Source organism: Coturnix japonica, chromosome 5, assembly GCF_054131305.1.
Source record: "Coturnix japonica strain WE chromosome 5, WE-NBRP24, whole genome shotgun sequence".
Classification (NCBI taxonomy): domain Eukaryota; kingdom Metazoa; phylum Chordata; class Aves; order Galliformes; family Phasianidae; genus Coturnix; species Coturnix japonica.
Window position 1 is genome coordinate 14,983,605 of NC_140667.1, and position 22,926 is coordinate 15,006,530.

The following is a 22,926-nucleotide window of genomic DNA, read 5'->3' on the forward strand; positions in this document are numbered from 1 at the left end:
ACTTAAATGTGTAATGCTTGGAGAGAAGAACCTGTTTAAAGTTCTGATTGGAAGGAAGAAACTGTGAAGTGTGTTCAGATGGAGAATGGGTGTTTTTAGAATAATTTAACATGCTTGCTTCTGCAGTAACATATAATCATGCCTGATCAACTGTTAGCTTTGATTACTGTTCAGGCCTCCACATTATGTACCTGCTGTTTTATAAGCTACTGCTGTGACCCACAGCACTTTCAAAAACAGTGAAAAATGCTGTAAATTAGGCTTGTATCTTCTTGTAATTAAGATTCTCAGATAAAACATGCAGTTGTTTTACTGCTGAAAATAGCATCTGCTGCTCTAAGGTAAGATTTTCTCTGAGTAATTTGATTTTGTAGGTGAAGCTTAAACTGTGCATAGCATGGTATAATATACAGTATAGCTGCTGCTTGGTGGTTTGAGAGAGCATTGTTTAGTCTATTATGCTTTGTTACTGAGATGTTATTTCTCATGAGTGTTCTTGCCAGTATGCAAAGTAATGGCACTCTTGACTGCATTAGACTAAGTGTTGCCAGCAGGCCAAGAGAGGTGATGCTCCTCCTTAGCACTGATGAGGCTGCACCTGAAGTATTGTGTCCAGTCCTGCCCCTCAACACAAAAGACATAGACATGCCAGAAAGAGTTCAACATAGGGCTACAAGAAAGGATCTTTATCTGAGGAGAGTCTGAAAGAACTGGGACTGTCCTACCTGGAGAACAGGAGACTTGGTGGGGATCTTATCAATGTGTATAAGTGTCTGAAGGGAGGGTGCAAAGAGGACAGAACTAAGTTCTTGTCAGTGGTGCCAGAACAAGAGGCAGTGGGAGCAAACGGGAATACAAAAAGCTCTGCCTAAACAGTAGGATGTACTTCTTCACTGACTGGGTGACAGAACACTTGCACAGGTTGCCTGTGGAGAAGCTGTTGAGTCTCCTTCCTTGGAGATGTTCAAAAGCCACTTGAATGTGGTTCTGGGCAGCTGTCTCTCTGTGTTCCTGTCCCTGCTTGAGCAACTGTTGGACCACATGGACCTAGAGATCCCTGCCACCTCAGTCAGTCTGTGATTCTGTGCAGTATGTAGATGATAGCCAACGTTTTAAAGAAAAAGCCATATGTTAGGTGTTTATAGTATCAATTCACTTGTCTGTGTCCATGTTCTTTGTTTCTGTTGGCTTTAAATTTATCTTCGCAGCATTATCTTTTGTGATGTGTTTTTCAAGGATGTGCACTTTGCCTGAGATTAGCAAATCAGGTGGCTGTAATACCTGTGACCTTGCAACGTTCCGCAAATGTGTGGGTATGAATAAGTGGAACTGCAAGTGTGAAGCCGTGGATGTGACTTAGACTTTCCAGGGTAGTGAATTGCTTCTCATTTCAAAACTCTTGGAACAGTTTATAGTAAAGCAAGCAGTAGTGGTTCACTTAAATAATATCTTTATTTATTTAGGGTTTTTTTTCTTCTTTTTTTTTTTTTTCCATTCTTAATGAAGTCTGTAATCTTTTCTGTAGGCAAGTGATACAAACTATGCTAGGAATATTATCTGCATCGCACATTAGCATGACAAAGGTTTTTTGTTTTTGTTTTTTAATGCTCTCGGTGTATGCTTGATCTTAAATCTACAGATTTTATTGTAATACACATATAGAAATATTTTTAGAATAGGCCCCATTACTGGTGTCTGTGCTTTGCATAGACAGGGCAAGTTGTATGAATAACAGCCTCAGCTGCAGTTGTGTCAGCTAATGATTCCTTACAAAGAATATAACCACTATGTACATTCTTGACATAAGCTAATACCTTATGGTTATAAAAACAGAGTGTTCAGGTTGTTGGTTCTTGGCCTTAGCTAAACAAAACCATGGAACTTTATAAAGCTTAAGGACTTTGCAGTGTCTTGTCTTACCTAAATAATTATGTCTTACCTAAATAATTATGACTTTGCCTTTGTTTGAGCACTGAAATGTCAAAGTTTTTGTGACATTCTGTGCTGGCTTTATCTCCTTAAAATATGGGAGTGCTTTCAGGATAAGAAGCCTTGTACATACCTGTGAAATAGCACAAATCACTGGTCAAATTATGCAAGTAATGAGTTGTTGTCAAATGTTGGGGGGGGAAAAAAAAAAAAAAGCATCTCTGATTTTAGGATCCTGTTGTTACAATCACCAGCTAAGGTGTGCCTAAGCTTGCAGAGAAGAAGTCTGTGCTGCCACTGTCAGCAAACAAGTGTGTGTGATGCTGAGGTGACAGCACACCTTTCAGTCACTGCATAAAATGCAGAGGCAGAAACTGCAAAAAGGCACAAAGTTTGTCTAGTAAGGGTAGGCAGCTCAAAGGTGAGAAAATCTGTAGACCTACCTGATTTTAGACCCACTGCACTGGTACAAAATACTGAGCAATAAAGAACTTGAGGATTCCCTCTAAGAGGTTCCTGCTGTTGCCAAAGTTTTGAGTAACCTGACTACACACTGTGGTGCCAGTGCTGCCACTGTTGATTGCCGCCATATGCATAGTGTTCTTGCCTTGAAGGAAGGATCCGTCTCCGTTTGGCCACTAGTATGTATTTGATCAAGTCCTCCTCTGTTTTAGGAACTGACTGTTTTTTGACCTCAAATGTTCTTGTGAGAACGACATCTGCTCAGTTTCATGTCTTTGGGCTTTGATAAGGTCATCTTGATTGCATTCAGAAGACAGCAGATGTTGAATTCTAATGTTTCATCTTTCAGCAAATTGCTTATATTCTGTCCTTCCTAACACCATAAACTGGCACTTAAACATTGAGTTCTTATCTTATTAATAAGAAGGTATTTTTATTGCTGTAAATGAATGACTTAAAATAATTGGGAGCTCAATGGGCAAGTGGCCAAAACTCTGAGCTAGAAAAAATCAAGTAGTTTATGGATTTTTTTATTAATATTCCTTACTCATCCTGCTTGAAGCACCTGATGATGCAACGCCCAGAGTTCATAGGTTGTCATAAAGCTGAATGTGAGATCATTTGAAATGAATCTCAGCAAGTTGGCTTGGATTCATATAAAACCAGCCTATTCCCTTACATTGCTAACAATTGTTCTGCAGCGTATTTGTCAGTATGAGCCATCCAGTTGTAGAGAACTTGCAAAAAGATTGTGCAGTGGGTTTTGTTTTTAACAAGAATCCTCCTAACTAACTGGTAACATCCAGGCATGCTCTGTCAGGATGTGGGATACATCTGCCACTTGCTACTTGAAATGTTTCTCCAGATGGGACCTCTTCACTGAGATGCTTGCCACAAAAATGCCAAAGCCTGTAGGGAGAGATGAGCGCAAGAGACATAGATACCACTGATAATCCTTGCTTCTAGCATTCTGAGGGATGTATATTAGTTATATTGGTAAGATCCTTTTGTCTGCATGTCTGAAGAAGTGTCTGTCTGATACTAACTGTATTTCTCCAAGAAGTTGTAGTCATATATTTCCCTCATTCCAGAAGCTGGATTCTAGCTGGTGCAGTAGGGGGTACAAAGGATGCTTAAATTTTTCGTATATTCGCATTAGTCCAAAAAGAAAAATAGCATGGGGGCTGTATACTGACCTGAGATAGAGATGTGCAGATGTTCTCACTTGCTTTGTCTACTACAGTTACAGTTTTCTTTTTTAATTTTTCCAGTGTCACTGTCCTTGGGCTCTGCTAACAGTACATACGGCCACCAGCATAACTCCAGCTCATTCTACTCAAGTTTTCCTAATTATTTTTCAGGAAGTTATTAACATTCTGGAAGGAAAACAAACCTGCTAGATGTAGACGCATTATTTAAATGTCAGGAGAGAGCCTCATCTGTATGTACTGTAATAAAAGCAAATAATCTTAAAATAGACTTCTGTGACTTGCATAACAATTGAAATACACTTCAGTGGGGAGGCAGTAATGATGTATCTCAAGAACCTTCTTTAATAGATGGTCCTGGATGGAGAAGAGATATATCAAAGTACTTCAATTATTGCTTGATGAGATTAATCTATGTCAGTCAGATCAGTTTGATCTGGATTGAAGAGTATGATCTGTCAGTTAGATTTCATACCTTCTTTCTCACCACCTGCCCACCAATCAGTTGATCTACAACTGATAGAAAAGACAGCCTTCAGTAACTTGGAGAGGTGATATTAATCATATTTACTATTTATTAGAGAAAATGCCTGTCAATAAATGAGTGCTGCATTCAGCACTAAATAATAATGCAGAAATTCTTAGGATTTCTGTCTTTGCTGCTCCATGTACATAGGAGACTGCTCCTCCTACTGTGCACAATGAAGTTCAAGGATACAGATCATGTACATGCAACATGTGTGAATATTCATATGATTTCCACAAAGTGCCTGCCTATTCAGGGAATTGTTGTACATATTAAAATCTAATACTATGCATGTGCTATATTATGGTTTTTTTTGCAAGTGGTTTTTGGTGGTTGTAGGATCCCACTGTGAGGTGCTATCCAACCAAAAGGCTGTGTGTGAGTAGGTCAAGGCCATATATCAGGTCCAGAAACTAGAAAAAAAAGGGATGTTAACTAAGTTTCTGATTATTACATCAGCCTCATTATGGTGCCTATATTATCAACCCTAGCAGGGTATAGTGCACCTCTTTGCAGCTTGTGGAACATTGAGACTGTGCTTTTGGGCTCCAGGTGTTCTGCTTATCTAAGCAAAATAACTTTCCCAAGACAGAATGTCAGTTTGTTGAGTTCTCTGAATTAATTGCCAGGCATCAGTTTCCTCCTTTGGAAGTAGGTAGTTCTTTTGCCTATTTTTATATACTTCTTTTAGTGTATCTTTTAATACAACTTACACAAAGTCTTTGCTTTTAATTACACTATGTAGATACTACTGAGTGTGCATATCTTACTAAACCCTTATGGTAATGTCAGGACCAAATTTTCACTTAAATCCTCACTTGTCCTCTCATTTTCACCAAGCTCTGCACCACTCATTGCCATAAGAAAACAGAGAACCCAAAACATTATGAATCCCAAGTTAAATTTAAATGTGTTGGCCCTTCTTGCTTGATGATCCATCTTGAAGTCGCAGCCAGCTTAATGTTAAGGTTGACTGCTGTATAGGTGTTGAGTAAGGCAAGGGTCCTTTATACCTTTCTGTCAACAAATAGTTAATCTGACCATGTCTTCTGGTACACGCAATCTCCAGATTGGTACATATGCACAGGTATTATTCAGAGATAAAGGTAAGCTTATAACATGCCTGCTGAGATGTAACATTCTTAAATCTTTTCTTCCCAAGGAAGTGATTATCACCTCCATCTCCTATAGACTGATAGAGTATTCCATACAGAATCTCATATTTCCTTAAGAAGAGGAGCCCTGACCTCAGCATTAGTATAAGGACTTTGGTTTTTTTGGGCACTCCTGATTTATTAGCTTCAATTCTAACTATATTTGTTTTATTGTGTGTTGCATTCTGATATCTTATTTAGTAAATCAGTTTGTTTCTCCTCAGATCATTGCTGCTGTTATTTTTGGGGCCCATCTTTCCTTCCCTTTGTTTTCCCCTTTCTGGAGGTGTGGACCCATGGGTCCCTCTGCCCTGCTAGTCACAGAACTGGGCCAAATCATAAACCATCGATGTGTATAAAGTACTCCCAGTCACATAGCACAATGTGGCAATAAGGTGACACAAACTAATGGCAAGAGCACAGGCATCAGCTTAAGCATGCTCGTGTTAAGCATTAAGAAGACTTTTGTATCATCTCTACTATACTTAAGTGGGTGGTTGATGCCATCCTGAGTTTAACTGAGGTGGGGTTTTCATTTATTTTGGAGGGTAAGTACGAACTGGTTTTTGTAAGCCAATTTTTCTGTGGCAGCTTCAACAATGAAAACTAACTCCACTCCAAATCTTCCTGGTTAGTAATAGATATCCTTGGATTTTTTTAACAAAACTGGATCTTAGGATCCTGGGGAATCATGTTTTCTTCGTTATTGCTGGTAAGGAAGGAGTTTAAAGGAATTTGTAGAAGTATGTTTGTTTGTGATACTTTGTTTTATATAATCCTAAGCTGACAACAGTTGTGCTAATGCTGCATCCAGCTGCAAATACTGCTATTAGCTTCAAGCTCCTAGGAGGCTAGGAACCCAAGGCTTTCGGGGACCTTCAGTTTTGCCCTTCCAAAGGTATTTGGACTTTTGATGAGAGGAGCTTTAGGCCATGGTATTGAGAATGAGCTTAGCTGTGTTATAAGCATTTGACTATACTGGGAGAATTTCCTAACATGGTATATGCCATGCATTCTGAGGAATTTATAAAGCTTTTTTCTTAGAAGTTGCTATTAAACAATTACATTCTTGCCAAACATTTGAAACTCTAACAAAGCTATTCACAATATTCACTCAATCATCACCAGCTCCTCAGTACTTAAATGAACTTCATTAGTACTTTTGGTTTCTTCATTTTCTGTTTAGAATTATATATGCAATGGTGAAAAGCCCACATCTGAAACAATAATTCTGGAAGATATAGTGCTTTTCAAGGACTCGTGTTAAAATGTGCCAAACAGGTAATCAAACTTTGCATGTTAAGAAATGCCATCTGAAAGTGTTTGCTTTGTTGTAGGCTGTAAGCATAAAATAGCAATGCTGGAATAATGCAAGTGTATGTGAATGTGCATGCATACACATGGTAAATGAAATAGTAAGTCATTTGCACTGATGACTTTCTTCAATGTTCTGTGGATGTGTGATGAGCACGTGTGTACTGGAGCTACAGTCACTCCAGAAGTCACACCTTGCCCAAAAGGGATTTTTTTTTCTTTGGAAAAATTCCTCAGCATTTTTAACTTGTGTTATTACATTTCACTTCATACAACAGTGACTTCACAATATACTAAAAAGGGCAGTATAAATGAGAGACTTATGGTCTGTTTTGCCTCTGATACCAGCCAAAACATCCTCAGAAGAAAGAGGAGTCTTAAAGTCAATACTGAGAAAAATGTAACTTGTATGATAGCTGAGTGACATGTTCATTCTACTATTTATTTTAAATAAGAAGAGAGGGTTCCTGTGGCAACCTGAGAAGTCTAAGTTGAGCTATGATAATCTGGAGGTTAGGGTCAGCTCTTGCTATGAACCTAAAATTAATTAAAGGAACAAAGAGCTGGTTCCTTTATATCCTTTGAATCTATTCTGCACAGTAACACAGACAGTCAAAGTGCATGTTCTTCATGATTAAAATGACTACTTTTTTTCCTGAACACATAGCTCACAAGATTAAAAGTATGGTTGTATTTAGTATTCAGCGTGGATGTAATTATATGCTTCTCTTGTTGATCACGTTCACTGCAAGTTTTGTTGCTCCTTATTCTTTGTTTGAGGGCAAGCAATAGCCTCTAAATATTTACCTTAGTATCACAAAAGAAATGTAATATGTTTAAAAAAACAAACAACAACAACAACAAAAAACAAAACAAGAAAAAAAAACAAACAAACCACACACACACACACAAAACCCCAAACACAAAAAACCTCATCGTTTTAAACTGAACCACTACAAGCTTGGTCTGAAAGAGGGCATTCTATTAAATTAGCTTGTTGGTGCTTCAGAGCAAAGCCAGGTTTAACACTATTGTAATTCTGTAACTGCCAGACAATACTGTTAGTCTGAAGGCAACCTGATGTTTCCAACTGCAGCTAGGTGAGATGAAGCAATATTTACAGCCAGTGTATGCAGATTTAATGTTTACATGTGGGTGTTGAAAACTGTCTGCTTGGGAAGGTAGTGCTATAAGATACATTTCTTGTAACCAGCGAAGGATGAAGGTGTAACCTCAGTTTCCTGATGACTTGAATACACATTTACTGTCCAATATGTTTCCTTAATGAATGGCACTCCTTCAGTCATTCTTCAGTAACAGAAAACACTGCAAATATACACCCTGTAATTTAATTTTGCCAAATCTTTCCTGTTCCAACCCAACCAGTTTCAAGTAGTTAATAGAATTATCAGTCTCTGATGTAGATTCATTGTGTTAATCTACTGGAAAGAAAGCAGTCTAATGAAATGCTCAGCAAAGCCCACAGCAGTGATGCATGAATTAGTGGTGTTAAGCCTTTAGCTTCCATCTGTGTTCTCTTTCAGCTCTGCTAGATACTTATTGTGCAGCAAGAGAAGAAAGCAGCTTTTTGTAATGCTATCTAGCAAAATTCCAGCAGGGGTTCTAGATTTCTATTGCCAATGACACAAGAAAGCATTTGTAGCAATGTCAGTGTCATATCTCAAGAATAAAATATAATTGTAGTTGCAGAATTTGAAGGTTTTTCTTTTTTTTTTTTTTTTTTAAATTTATTTCCAACTTGGCATAGTAGTTGCTAGTTGGGTTTTATCTGGAGTTCCTAGCTGGAACTCATTAAAACCCTTAAAACATTAGGGAATACTTAGTGGGGAGAGGCAGGGAGTGGGCAAAGAGAAGGAATGGGAGGAGATAAAAGGTTATTTTAAGAAGTTACTTTTTGAAAGAAAACAGTCCCTGTTCACAATTATCCTGGGTTCCATTGAAAGCCATTAAGAAGAAAGCTATTATCAGAAATAGTCAACACAGGTTAATGAATGGCAAGTACTGCCTTAGTAATTTGATCTTTTTATGATAGGTCACCTGCTTAGCTGATTAAGGGAAGGAGTTGGATTAAATTCTTCTGGGTTTTAGTAATGCCTTTGATACTTGCCCCTCACAGTTTCTTTCTGGATTAATTGCTTAACTGTGAGTTCAGCATGTCCACACTATGCTGAGTGATGAACTCGCTCAGTGGCAGAGCTCAGTGTCACATCATGAATGGGGCTACTTCTGGGTGGTCAACAATGTTAATTCTAGGACGAGTTTGATTCAGTGCTTTTTTTGACAGTGACCTGGATGCGTTTGTGCAGTTCTGTGCTACCCAATAAAAAAAGGATGTTCAGGCTGGACATGAGGAAAAACTCCATTACTGTGAGGATGGTCAAACGTTGGAACAGACTTCAGAGAAAGGTGGTTGTTGCCTCATGCTTGCCAGTGTTCAAGCATATTTGGATAATGCCTTATTAAACTTTTAGTTAACCCTAAAGTGTTCAGTCACCCTAGAAACACAGTGGAGGGAAAGGGTCCCCTTGCCTAAGATTGGCATAGTCTAATATCATTAACACGGCTATGTCAGCATATACAATGACCTAAGAACTTTACCCTCTGTCTCTGCTGTTGCAGAATGTTTTGAAATGTACCTACCTAGTGGCACTGATGGATAATAAATACCACAGAGAATAAGCTGTTCATGGCAGTGTGAAATTTTGCTGAGATCAATGATGGTTGCATCTAATAGGGTTTTCCCAATATGCCATTCTTGCTGTCATGAATTTCTCTCTGCCTCCACTAAATAAATAATCCTTAACACTCCTTGCCTTTCTTCTCTCACCCATTATGTTCAAGGTTAGAAGTTTCTAGCCCCGCTCAAACATTTCACTGGAAGATTCAAGTAAATTTCAAGCAAAGTTCAACACCCTGTTGTTCTGAATATTCCAGTCTGAGCTAAATCTTGACACAAAGTGCACATCCATGGTGTTCTATCTTCTCTGATCGTATCTGATCATGATCCTCTGGTCATCTCTCTCAAATTATTGTAGTTGGTGCTTCTCAGTTGCTCTCCTGTTCATTTAAAAAACAAAAAAAACTCTAAGTTAGATCTCTTATTTCTTCCCATCAACAACCTTTGTACCTTTATAAATACTTCAGGGTTTTGTGTAGTGGAATGTAGACATCAGCAAAGCCTTTCTCTGTGGTTGGAATATGTTTTTCCTTAACATTTCCTGAGAGAGGTCCCTTTAGGTAGGTTTTCGTATATTTTGCTCCCTACATTCCTGTCTAAAAGCTGGAGAAGCTCTGTGCTCTTTTTCTTTCACCTAGTTGTAAGTTCTGCCTTGAAGTCTTGTTCTTGTATCCTGATGCCCCTTCAGTGCTTCTCCTTTAGCTGAAACAACTGAGATTTTTGAGTCTCTGATGCCTGAGGGGAGAAGGGCCTGCTATGCTGATCAAAGCAATAAAAAGGATCATTAACCTACCTGTGAGGCAGTGCTGTTATGAGAGGAGGACAGACTGACTGTACTGGGTGGGGGTTTACACTTTAGTCATCTGACCTGGCTGCTTTGCTTGGCTCTGAAGTGCCATGATAGACCTACTGGGGAACTCCTGATGTCTGCTGTGACCCCTTCAGTTGATGCTGAGTGACTGTGAGAATAGTGATAATTAAGCTCCTTGTTTGATACACACAACAGGAAAATAAATCTTATTTAAACTTACTGAACTCCAGCTGCAGGTCTAAATGTTTTTAACTTTATAGGGTTTTCTGACACAGAAACAGTGAAAGAGTTTTACATCTGAACTTATATGAAAGGTATTGTATTTCAAGTTTAAAAAGATAAATATAAATCATGTGACATCTCATGTCTTGATTTAGGATATCCATTAAAAATAGCTTAAATCTATTTAAGTTTGTTTGGAAGTAAATATTTCAGTTATTTTTTAAAGGCTTAAGTTTTGATATGATGTGGCAGTGTTTTTTTTTTTTTAAATTTATTTTTGTTTTGGATTTTAAAAGGTTGGAAGAGGAATTACAGCTTGAAATGTCTGTCTGTCCTACAGTGTTGTAAATTTGCTCTTGGATTAGTTTCTCTCCAAAATATTTCATAGATTCTTTCCTCATAATGGGCACATTTGTTAGCAATAAAGTGATAAAGCTTTCTTTTTATTTCATGGTGAGAATATCAAGTAGCTCAGTAATAATACAGTGTTAAACATGGAGCATTAGAAGTGCCACTGAATGAGAAAGGAATTGTAAGTTAGTGTGATGTAGTCCAATCAAATGTTGATTGATAGCCAAAGCATTATAATTAAGATGCCTTTTCCCACCCAGAATGCTTTCTACAGAAAAGCTTAGAAGAAACAACCCAGCAAGTTTTTAGGTAAAAGCTTTACAGTCAGATTTGGGACTAATGGTTTCTCTCCTGGACAAAATTATTCCAAGGAAGAAATGAAAATTTCTCAGACAGGTGCTTGTTGTACTTGTGCTGTGTGTTGCCTAAAGTTAACGACTTTAAAGGGACAATGTAGTTATTCTAGTCATATTGGGGGTTCTTTCACTTGTTTTTTTTTTTTTTTTTTACTAAACTGATTGGAACAAATGAGCATCTTCTCAACAGCGCACATCCATCATTGTGAAAAGTTTTCTGCTCCCTACTGTCTAACTTAACACTACTCTCCAGCCTTTGATCAAAGAAGTGACTTTTTGTGACTCTGTGCCAGTAGTAATGATAAGATGTTGATCTCAACTGAGATGTGAGCTATTCTGTTGCATGTGCCCACACATCAGAGGAGAAAGAGGATTCTTTTTTCTTTCTGCTGGATTGATTTGTGTTGCCTCATTTCAGCAAAACAAAAATAATGAAGCAATGTTGGCATAGTGCAGGTGTTCCTAAGCTCTTTTACCAGACACAGGGAACTGGAAAACATGTTTTAATGAAGGAAGCTTGGAAGTTTTACTCCTCCTTTTGTGCTTGTCACAGCTGTTATTTTGTTTTAAGAAATATAACAAAACAAAAAAAGGGAAGATCCATGAATACTCTGTCATGAATACTCTGCTTTCTCCAGAAAAATTGCCTTTTTCTGGGGTTTTTGGGGACTTAGTACTTAAACACCCTTACATCTTCAAGAGTAGTAGAAATTCTATGGCTTTAGCCTAGCAAAAAGCCTAACAATTGAACTTGGAGGGAGGTGGAGATATTATAGCATGATGTTGCTTTGACATTTTCAGGCAAATGTGACCATTCTAAGCTCTAAGTATCGTGGAATTGGTATTGTCTGTCCTGGAAGTTCTCCTTATGGCTACAGGATGACTTGTCAATATTTTAACAATAGATATCTTATTACAAAACACTAAAATCACAATATTACTGTATGCTGAGTGATTTCAGTATGATCTGATTGTAAGAATGGAGCAGAATGTGCTTACTGGTGCAAAAGTGGATCAGCTGAGACAAAAGAACAGAAATAAATTGTTATTCAGGTTCTGAGTAGCAAACGCAATATTTACAACCAAGTTATTTTTTTCTCCTTAAGTTATGGCTACCTATTTTTCCTTTAGTCAGAAAAGGAAGCTGCAGCAACTACTGCTCTTAACAGCAGGCCATGTGCTCTGCAGCCTGGCATCACAGAGCTCTGTGGATACTTTATAGATATATTATTTGACTAATGAGTTATCCTCAAAACACAGCATTTTAATGGAATAATTCTTGGCATGGGGGTACTTTAAGTGAAAACTGGTGGAAACTGCAGGCATACATTGTGTCTCGTGTTACTGGATAAATGCATAGTATTAAAGTAAAACTAATCTGCACCTTGTTTTTCACTCTCTTGCAGGTTGAGCTGTTTTTCTGTATTTTTAAATAATCCTCTATCTTCTGTCTGTCATTTGCTTTTTACTTTCCACTGCTAAAGCATAATATATTGTCTGTGTGGACTGTTTACTACGCAACAGAATGTGGATCTTCATTCTATACTGTCCTGCTCCTTGGGGACTTCACTTCAGAAGTCCAGATATGGGAGAAGGAGGAAGGATGATCTTTGGGAAGTTACTGGTACTTTGTTTTCCTTGGCAATAGTGGCTCACCAAGAATTTATATTAATTCTCAGTGTGTGAAACAAAGGAACTCAGATGCTTAGCTGATAGAGACTCATGTCTTTTATGGCTTCAGCAGAACTTTGCTGATTTATTTCAGTGAATGTCTTTCCCCTTCTCACTATTGTGTTGAAAAATGTTGTGGTTAGCAGTGCTTTATGATTTTTAGTGCTTAACCTGAGTTCCTGCTGTGTAAGAGGAACAGTTCTGCACTATGTTTATGGCTAATACAATCATATCTCAACATGAGTTTATGTTAAAGATAAATAAAGTGTGTTAGCACAGTGCTTTTTGTGGATGTTGTATATAATTGCCTGAAGACAAATGTCAGATGTGCTGTTCTAGTTGACGAAGTTTTCAACTTTTCTGCTTCTTTATTCAGAATATTTTTGGCAATAAGTTGATGGGATATAATCATACCCAGGAGAGTGTCAAACAAAATCTGTGTTGTTAAGCTAGGTAGTTGGAAATGCACAACTCTGTCTGTTAAGGAGAAAGAGACCTGGTGGTACCTTGCTTTTAAGCAACAACACAACATGGGCCTTTTTGAAACTCATGTTAGCTACAAGTAACAGCACCCTGTAAAGTGTCTGTCATCTGGGTGGCTGAAAGAAATAATTAAATACTCTCCAAGACTTTGTAATAAGTAGTAGACCAAGTTCCTAGATTTTTGAATATGATCAGTTTGCTGTGACAAATTGAGGAAGCACATTAGCATCTCCTGTGTGGACATTTTTGATATAACTCAAAGTAGGATTTTTCTAAAACTATTGAATATCTTCTATCTGTTGACTTGCATTTCTTGATACCACCTCCTGATTTATAGATGTAGTACATAAACTTTAAAGTATGTTTTGCTCATAAGAGGTCCATGAGAAACTCCTTCTACTGTTGCATTCATTTTTGAAATTGACAGTGTTTGATATTTCAATAACAGGAAAGATTACAGTAGTTACTTGAGCTCGCACTTTCTATTTTAAACAGCCAGAAATGTTTTTCTGGAAATTCTCCATAGGACAGAAAGGAATTTGGAAGGGACCATTCCAGCATGTATGAAGGAAACACTGTAATGAATGGAAGGGTGAACTGAGGCGCCTATACAGGGAAATCTGGCAGCTTGCTTTTCTAGAAAATTTTGTTGTATTGCTGGTTGGTGGGTGATTTATTCCACAACTGGTGTTAAGCAGAAGCAAGTAAACATTCACACTCTTTTCTGTGTTGAGCCTTCTAAAAGTAGGAGATCTTTCTTTTTAAAGAAGTTGTTAGTGCATAGACTATTTAATATTGGCAAAGGAATAAATTGATGGTTTTTTTTTAACGTCCAGAATGAATTTGGCAAAGGACAGTAGCCATAATGACAATGCGAATCGTGTTTAGTATTGAAATTGTCTAGGGAGGACAGCACAAGGAAGGGCGAAATCATTTGAGCACATAAAAATAAGTGAATAAAAATATGTCCTCACTTGCAGGGCTATCGTTAAAAAATAGACAGAACGTTTTTGTAATTTGTCATATTGTAGTTTTAAAGAAAAGCTGAGTTACTGAGGTGGTAGGTATCTGTTAACAAAATACATTTTGTAGCTCTTACTTGGGCTAAAGAAGCTGCAAATTGTGTCTGTTTTGTGCTGATAAAAAGTAAAGCTGTAAAATAGTACATAAATAACGTTATGACTTGCAATAAGCGAAACTCAGTGGGCCCAGATTAAACTCTATCTGAAGCCAGTTTCCATATGGCAAATCTTCCAGATTATGTAACAGCATTTTATTTCTGTCTGTTGTACTGTCGGCCCTCATACAGCATTCTCCCTTGCTTCAAGTAACTCTCAGTCTCTTCAATGAGCCACTGAGATTCTACACAGGGCAGTATTTCCAGATGCCTCATTCCCTCTAAAATCTTCATGCATTTTGGTTTCATTCCAGGTTTTCATTCTTACATCAGCAGTCTGATCTTTTTAATGTAATCCATATCTCAATTAAACTGCTGCTCTATTTCCTTACATTACAAATATCAAGTGTTTTTTATTTTTTTTTAATTTTTATTTTTTAACTAACTTACAATTGTTTAAACTGCTATGTATATGCTATAATAGTAAATTTATGTTATGATTCCAGGTTGCATACGTTTGTTAAATTCCATTGCCGGTGCCCACTTGGTTTTGATTATCTTAGTAACTGAGAACTTGTTGATTTACACAGGCCATTCAGAGATTTGATCAAGCCTAAGTCCCCTGGTCCTGTCTCCATTTATACAAATAACTCTCACTTATGTTCTCTTCTTCCCCTATTATTGCAGACTTTGTGAGTAGGTAGTTATTTCTTCAGCCAGTGTTCAAAGGCTGTGTCTCCTTTGGTATGTATAACCCTGCTGCTAATTGTGCCAGGAATGATACAGAGTAAAAGACCTGGTTTTTTTTTTGTTTGTTTGTTTTTTTTTGTTTGTTTGTTTGGTTTTTTTTTTTTTTTTTCCAGGAAAACACAGATGTTTTTACAGAAGTAGATGCTAAGATTTTGAGCTAAGTCTGCTACACAAAACCACTGAGAGATCTGTGGAAGTATTCATGTTTCATCCTTGATCCTCATGATCCTCATGCTTAAAACATGAACTATCATGCTTCCATAATTTCAACATGTTGAATAGTTATCTGTAGCCTGTATTGAGCTTTGTTATGTCTGTCCTGTGTCAAACAACAAGATGCAATAAGCTGTGGTTCTACAAAAACACAACAGTGATTTCCTATCTAGTATCAAAAGATTGTTTTTAAGCGTTATTTAGTGCTTCGAGAGCCACAGGTCATGAAAATGTAAACTAGGAAATTTTAATCTTTAACTGATGCAAGCATATTGACCCAATAGTTATGTGGAAGCCAATTGTTCTATATCATCATCAGTCATTTTCTAACCTTTTTGTAGAGGATATGCTTGTTATAAGCTTATGCTAGCGTGATATTCTGAGATAAGGGACTCCCTTAAAAATGAACGCTCCTGCCATGCTCAAAACCCATACTTTAGTGCTATTGAACAGTTGTAAGAGGAGAGGAGTGAGCTTGATTTGTTATCCCAAAGGCCATAGAGAATATGTATTCCACATATGAAAAAAAAAATGCACGGAATGTGATTGTTGCACATCAAAAGAGAATATAAGTATGACTCAAATGTATACCATCTGGAATATTGTTATTTAGTAAGGAAAAGATCTGATTGGAACTGTGCCTGAAATTCTTAGGGTTTTTTTTTCGTTGTGTTTTTTAAATCAGTGTTAACTTTTTATTAAAAAAAAAAAAAAAAAAAAAAAAAAAAAAAGTAAAGGTTTATTTCAGTTATTTTCTTTTGCAATTCTAAAATCAGGACTGTCACATTAAATACTAAAGACTATTAATTTTTGAATAAATACCAAGTGAGCTGTACTGCCTGGTGCTGTTCTGGCTGTTGAAATAGATCTTGGCCTCAGTCCATTTTTTCCTCTGCAGGCTTCCTCTTGGCTCATTTAGGTAACTTTTGTGGTTGTCTCCCTTTACAAAAGAAAAGAATACGTCTTTGGGAAGTATTAATATGTTATTAGATGTTCTTGCAGCACAGACCAGTGTGATGTTCCTGGCCTTATCAAATTTAAACTTCCATTTCTTCTCATACTGTGAAAGTTGTTCTAATACCAAAATGAACTGAAATGCTACTTGTTGTGGAGCAAGTTTTGTTTTAAAGTGGTGCAAGGAGTTTTATTATTTGTGTGATTTTTGGTTCAAGGCTTTGCTTTATTTTGTATGCAGTGAGTAGCTCAGAGGAGAGTTTACTCCCGGGCATGGTCAAGTCTTTTATAAAAAAAAAAACAAAAACAAAAAAAACCCCCCACATCTCCCAAAACTGAAGTGTTTTTCTGCTACTTAATTAAAAAACAAAGCAAAACAAAACCAAATAAAAAACCTCATGTTTTCTGTTTGTACAAATGTAAATTATTAGTTTGCTTAGGCTGTGGCTGCAATACCTGATGAAGTAGTATGTTATCTAGAAAACTGTATCAGTAGTCCTGAAGTGTAGAATCCATATTTCAGCTAAATTGCATGCTTGGACATGCATTTGGAAAAAACAAAACAAAAAAAACCCAACCAACCAACCAAACAAAAAAACACCCCACAAAAGCAACACAGTGTTGCTTCTGAGATTCTATCCCTCAGAATCACTTGGTAGTGATTTATATTACCTAGGACTCTCTTGTAAATCTGCTGAATGCTATTCCTCTGAAACAAAATGAAGATCTAAGCTTCCAGAAACAAACTAAAATCTTTCTAAGGAGCCTAAAAGTCTGCAGTTCTATTTCTCTAGGATGAAGAGTGATTGTTTCTTCTAAATTCTGTCTAAGTAAATAGATCTTCTTATGAGTAATTGAAAAAAGAAGTCATACTCCACTACTTACTGAATTTTTCAGAAATGTCAGGTAATGGTAAAACAGTTGACATCAGATTTAGGTGGTAGATGGGATACAGAGCCTTCCTATGAGTTTACTCTCCAAAAGTTTTTGATACTACAAGAAAGGAAAAGCTTCATTTGTGCATTAAAGATTCGTTCAGATAAAAAGAACAGAGAATAGGAACAAATGTTAGTGAGTTTGTTTAAGGAGAAAAAAAAAAAAAAAAAAAAAAAAGGTCCTGAGTAGGTCTGTGTTTGTAAACATATATAGACATGATCAGAAAAGCATGAAAATATTATAACAAGTCATTCACTGTATTATGTTCTACAGCTAGCTGCACGTGATTGCAGAAGTCATCACCTTGAGTGGCTAGTTGATGAAATACGAGCAAGTGAGGGAGCCTGCACCTTGTTTATTACTGAGCTGTATATGAAGCAAAAGGCCTTTGTGACTAGATCTCTGAGAAGGCTGACTTGAGGCTTGGTGACATTCAAACGGAAATGTGGGTGGAATGACAAAGGAAGAGCTGAGAACAAGATAGAAATCATATGAAATAATGCAACAGTCTGGGCTGTCATGTACTCCTTTTGGAAGGATAAATGGACAAGATAAGCCTAGCAAACACTGAGAATGGAAAATGGTATCTGAAACAAAACCGTAGACCATGTGAGGAGAGGCTGAAGGAGCTGGGAATGTTCAGCCTGGAGAAGAAGAGGCTCAGGGGAGGCATTATTGCTCTCAGTTCCTTCCAGAAGGGAGGTTGTAGTGATCTGGGGGTCTGCCTCTTCTCTCATGTCATTAGTGATAGGACCAGAGGGAATGGTTTCAAGCTACTGCAGGGGAGATTCAGGCTGGACACTAGGAAAAATTACTTCTCAGAAAGGGTGGTTAGGCACTGGAATGGGCTGCCCAGGGAGGTGGTGGAGTCACCAAGCCTGGGGGTGCTCAAGGAACAACTGGATTTTGTGTTGAGGGGCATGGTTTAGTGGGAGCTATTGGTAATATGTGAACAGTTGGACTGGATGATCTTTTCCAATCTTGGTGATTCTATGATTCTATGAAATAGTAAGAAATTATTTTTTTTCCCCCACTATCTCAAGTGAAACAACAAAGTTAAAATCAGACATATAGTTTAATGACCTGCATGGTAGATTGCACTGCCTCAATAGACATTACAAAAAACACCACTGATGTTTAACAGATCTCTTAGACCTTCTGCTTTCCTCATAATTGACATGTTTTAATCCATTTGTCATTTTCTCCCTGACTACTGTTGAGGCTGGCAGCACATCTTTTCTCCTACTGAGGCCATTTTCAATTCTCATTTCAATTAGATATAAAAGTGGAGCATCTATATATTTATATAAAGCCTTTAACAAATTCTGGATTGTGATACTACACAATGAATCAAAGTTACAAAAACCTTCTATTCTCTCAACAGCCGACTCCTAAATTTATTCAAGTCTGTGTAAACTTAAAACGACAAACTTAAAACCCACTGAAAATCTCACCAAATAAGAAGCCAACCACAAATAAACCTTATGAAGACACCAGTGCATTACATTGTTACCAGATAACAGAAAAACACTGTATTTTTAATAGTTTTTAATAAAGCACGTGGAGGGTTTGCTACAAAGTCAAATGGAGTTGTAACATTAGCAGCGGTGAAACATAGACTCAAATGAGGAGACAGGAAGTGACCGTTCTGCTGTTGAGGAGTCCAGCTTTGGTAGTAGGAGAATGTAGCACCAAATGACATCATGTTTTAAACGTGATCAGAACACCATTGGGACCAAAGGCCTAACACACTACTAATAGTATGATAAAAGGTTAATCCATTATGTGCTGTTACGTGCAACCAATTAAGCTTGCTGGATGCATTAACCATCTTTTTTTGAAACCTTGATGTTGCTAACAGATTTGCTGACAGTCATTAATAACAAATACCACTCCTAATTGTTTGTAAAAGCAGCTAGTTGTTTGTTAACATTTTATAAACCTCTGTGCAAATTATAACTTTATTAATAGTTGTTACTTGTCCTTTAATTGGAGTGAATTTAGGGAAGTTTTGCTTTACATTGGGAAGTTCAAGGCCAACTGAATTCTGTCTAAATTGCCATGACTGAAGAACAACTTATGTTGTGACTGCAGGCAGAACTGACACAGATTAAAGCAAATCTAGATAATGCTGTTGAAGACTTCAGTGATGTGCTCTAACTGCTCTTGTTTTGCTACCAGATGTGGAGCTGTAACACTGAAGTATAAAGACAGGATACAGGGAAATAAATGATGCTACAGAAAAATGTTAAACACAGATGAAGCAGAGCAATTAACTTATGTGATGGAGCTGAATTAGTGTGTTCTGACAACATTTAGCCTTTTATAAAGCTTAAAAATGTCCACTGACTTGTTTGTCTTGCAACCTTTTCTGTATTCGTTAAGTATTTTTTTCCTAAGCATGTGGATATTTACTGCTTCACATTCAAATGCCTTAAGTGATATCATCTAATTTCCAAAGGAGCTTTGTGATGCTGGCCTCCCTTAGCATTTAGCTGGGAAATGTTTGTAATTTGGCTCACATTTCAGTTAGTTTTCACAGAGGCTTAGAAGACCGAGGAAACTGTTTTTTGAGCTTCATTGGCAGAGTGTACTGCAGCTTCCATGGGCTTTTGTATGTGTTTGAGTATCCGTGGTTCCTACTGTTTCTATGGAGTACCAACTGATGGATAAGACGAGGTCGTTCTGCCTTTTGGCAGGACAGTTTTGTGCCTTCTCTCCTGAATTCTGGGTCTTACTGTTTGCTTAAAAATGACAACCCCAGACCCAAGTCAAGTCATCTACCTTTATTTCTGATGAGATATTGAAAGGTTTGTTTGGGACATTGCTGGGTGTGGAAGCTAATGTGTGCTTTGTAGCAGTAAGTCCCACAAGCTGCTGTGCTTTCTGCGCACAAACAGGATAGCCCTAGTGTAATAACAGAAGAGGCATCTACCGAATGCCTGTGTAAAACTGTAGCACGATCCAAAGCATCTGTTACTGGTTTTGCTGCATATTAAGTACTTACAATTGTTTGTAGTTTTGAGATCTGTCTCAGTGTTCCCAGTACTGACCATGCTGAATTTGTCTTGAGACAGTCTCCTCAAAGCCAGCTTCCAGCTGCAGAAGTCCGTATCTAATAGGAATGGGAAACACTTCAAAAAGTAGAAAATGTAAGGCATGAGGTGGAGAAGCGTGAATATAGTGAAATAAACTGGGACGTTCTGCTACTGCTCCCGATCCCGAAGCAAATTCTGGGCAGGATGTGCTCTGATAGAGTGTATTCTTGTGGAAGTCGTGGGGCTCGCTGCTGTTGATGCAGGCAATAGTGGGTTATTAATAATATAAGCCCCGCGTGGGGTGGGGGGACAGACAGCAGGCGGATCAGAGGCAAAGCTGTTCTAACAGCTGGGTGGTCGCTGGCTGGAGCTGTGGAACGAATAGCTCAGACGAGCCGAAGGAATTCCTACGGTTTACGCCCCCTTCGGGCAAATGGATGATGCTCTGTGTGAGCACGTATCTTAATGATAGCGGCTGCTCTCTGTGCAAGCAGCACAGCCGGGCTCCTAGCAGCAAAGCGGCAGCTGCCCGCCGTTTCCCATCTAGACCAAGGACTCGTTGCAGGCGGCTCCCGTAATAGCCGTCCCCGCCCTCTCTCCGTAGTTTGCAGCAACGGCGGAGGGGCCCCACCGCCCGTCTGTGTGTGCGGGGAGCAGGTGGGCCCCGCCGTATCCCCGCCCCGCACGGCTCCCCGGCGGCCATACGGCCATGGCAGCGGCCGCCGCGCCGGAGCGGGCTCCTTATTGGAAGAAGGGGCCGTCAATCCGCGGCCGAGCAAGCCCCGCTCTTCGGCGAGCCGCTTCCCTGGTCTGATTGTGGAGCTGCGGCCGGTCGCGATGGGAAGCGGCGTCGGAGGGAACAAAGTTTGCAGCACTTGGGCACTTGGCTGCTGGTGGCCGTGATGCTCGCGGCGGGGTTCGGGGCTTGAAGGAGCGGCGGCAGCCGGGCGGTCGGCACGCCCTGCGCTCTGCCGCCGATGCCGCTAGCGCAAAGTTTCAGCTATTTTCATTTGCTAAAACCCTGGATTCTAATTATCAGCCCTCCCCGCCCCCACCTCTCCTCCTAGGTAGGAGACAGAGATTCTTCTTCTGTGGATCGGAGAACTTTTTGCATGGAAATTTACTGACTTGTGAGTGGGCACCGCTTTGGGGAAAGGATTTATTTTCGTCGCAGTTGATTTTTTTATTTTTATTTTTATCTTTATTTTTTTGGATTCAGGATTTTTGGAGCTATATGGAGGGATCCCAGGATGGTGTGCACCAGGAAAACCAAAACTTTAGTGTCCACTTGCGTGATTTTGAGCGGAATGACTAACATCGTGTGTCTGCTGTACGTGGGCTGGGTCACCAACTACATCGCCAGTGTTTATGTGAAAGTGCAAGAGCCGATCTCGGAAAAAAAGTTAGAGGAAGGCAAAGAGGACACTTTGCGGATTATCGAAAGGCTGGACCATTTGGAAAATGTCATCAAGCAGCACATACAAGGTACCACCTTACTCCTACTCCCCGTGTTGCTTTCCCCTTCTCCCCACCCCGCTGTTTTCTGTGCGCGGTCTCACATCCCCTCCCGCCGCGTTCGGGCAGCGTTTGTATGTGCGAGGCGAGGCGGTCGCGGCGGTGAGCGGAGGGGTGGATGGCACCTTCAGCCCATCGGGAGTGGGAGCGAGGTGCAAAGGGAGCATCCTCGCGTCTCACTGTCATCGTTCTGCATTTGTTATTTTTCTTTTTCCAGAATGCGAGTGCAGTTCTTATTCTCCTCCCATGCGAGCCCGTGCGCTAATCCGTTTGGAGAGTGCGTGTGTCCGGCTGTGCTCAGGGTTTTCTACTAGTGCTGCTGTAGCGTCTGGGACCACGCGGGGTTTTAACTGGGACAGTCTCTCGTTTGTGTAGTGTCTTTTTAATTTGATCTCCTTTTAAAGCGAGCTTTGGGAGACGAGTTGAGGTAGGCAAGTAATGGGAGAGATGATGATGATTTCCTGAGAGCTTTGGGGCTTTACATGACTTTGCCGGGCGATCTTTAGGTATTGTATCATCGGCACGGTGTTGAAGTCACTCTCTATCTGCTGAGTGCGTTGGAAAGTAAGAGGGGTGGAGGGTGAATGAGAGCTCCATGGGGACCATCTTTCTATACTTCTGCAGAACCTTTCCTGAAGGTTCAAATCCCTCCTAAATCCATACAGGTAGAAGCAAACCACTCGGTAAAGGATACCTGACACCGGGGCATGAAAGTTCACCTGCCTCCAGGCTGCTTTGGCCAGCTGGTTTTCTGGCAGCATTGAGAAGGGTGGAGCGGGCAGGCTGGCTATTCCCACGTGAACAGGGCTTCTGCTTAGCGCTGCAAGTTGTACTAATGCATTTCTTAAAATATGATGCATCACAGTTCAGGTTGCCGGTGCCCTTATTCCTCAGATAGCTCTATAATTTTGGGTAAATTACTAAAAAAAACCCCACCAACAAACCAACAGAAAAACTAAACTAAAACTAAACTAAAACCAGATCACATTAGCGGTGTTTATGTGTGTGTGTGGGGGGGTGGTGGGGTGGTGGAAGGGGAAGTAGGATGAGTTACAGCCGCACCTGCAAGTTTAATTTTCTCTCATGCAGTCCTCGAGTTTTTTGTTTTTTGTTTTTTTTTCTTGAATCCTGAAGTTGGTTTTAAAAAAGGAAAAATTAATGTGTGTGTGTGCCAGTGGAGTGCACTGTGGAAGCATGTATGAAGGCAGCGGGTTTTCA

The 22,926-nt window shown here is 39.2% G+C and overlaps 1 protein-coding gene across 6 annotated transcripts in view; it reads left to right on the forward strand.

Moving 5' to 3' along the window:
• GALNT18 (polypeptide N-acetylgalactosaminyltransferase 18) overlaps positions 1–22,926 on the forward strand; it is a 224,944-nt gene that overhangs the window by 7,803 nt on the left and 194,215 nt on the right. For 2 of the 6 annotated variants that reach the window (XR_014946435.1, XM_015864041.3), the window contains exons 1-2: positions 21,001–21,323; positions 21,413–21,678. Coding sequence is in view for 3 of the 6 variants with exons in the window: in XM_015864041.3 (XP_015719527.1) it covers positions 21,444–21,678 (235 nt within the window). In the remaining 3 variants the exon portion in view is untranslated. Of the gene's footprint in view, positions 1–21,000; positions 21,679–22,926 lie in introns of those variants that run through there. The other 4 variants (XR_014946436.1, XM_015864044.3, XM_015864042.2 and 1 more) reach the window with 3 other exon arrangements.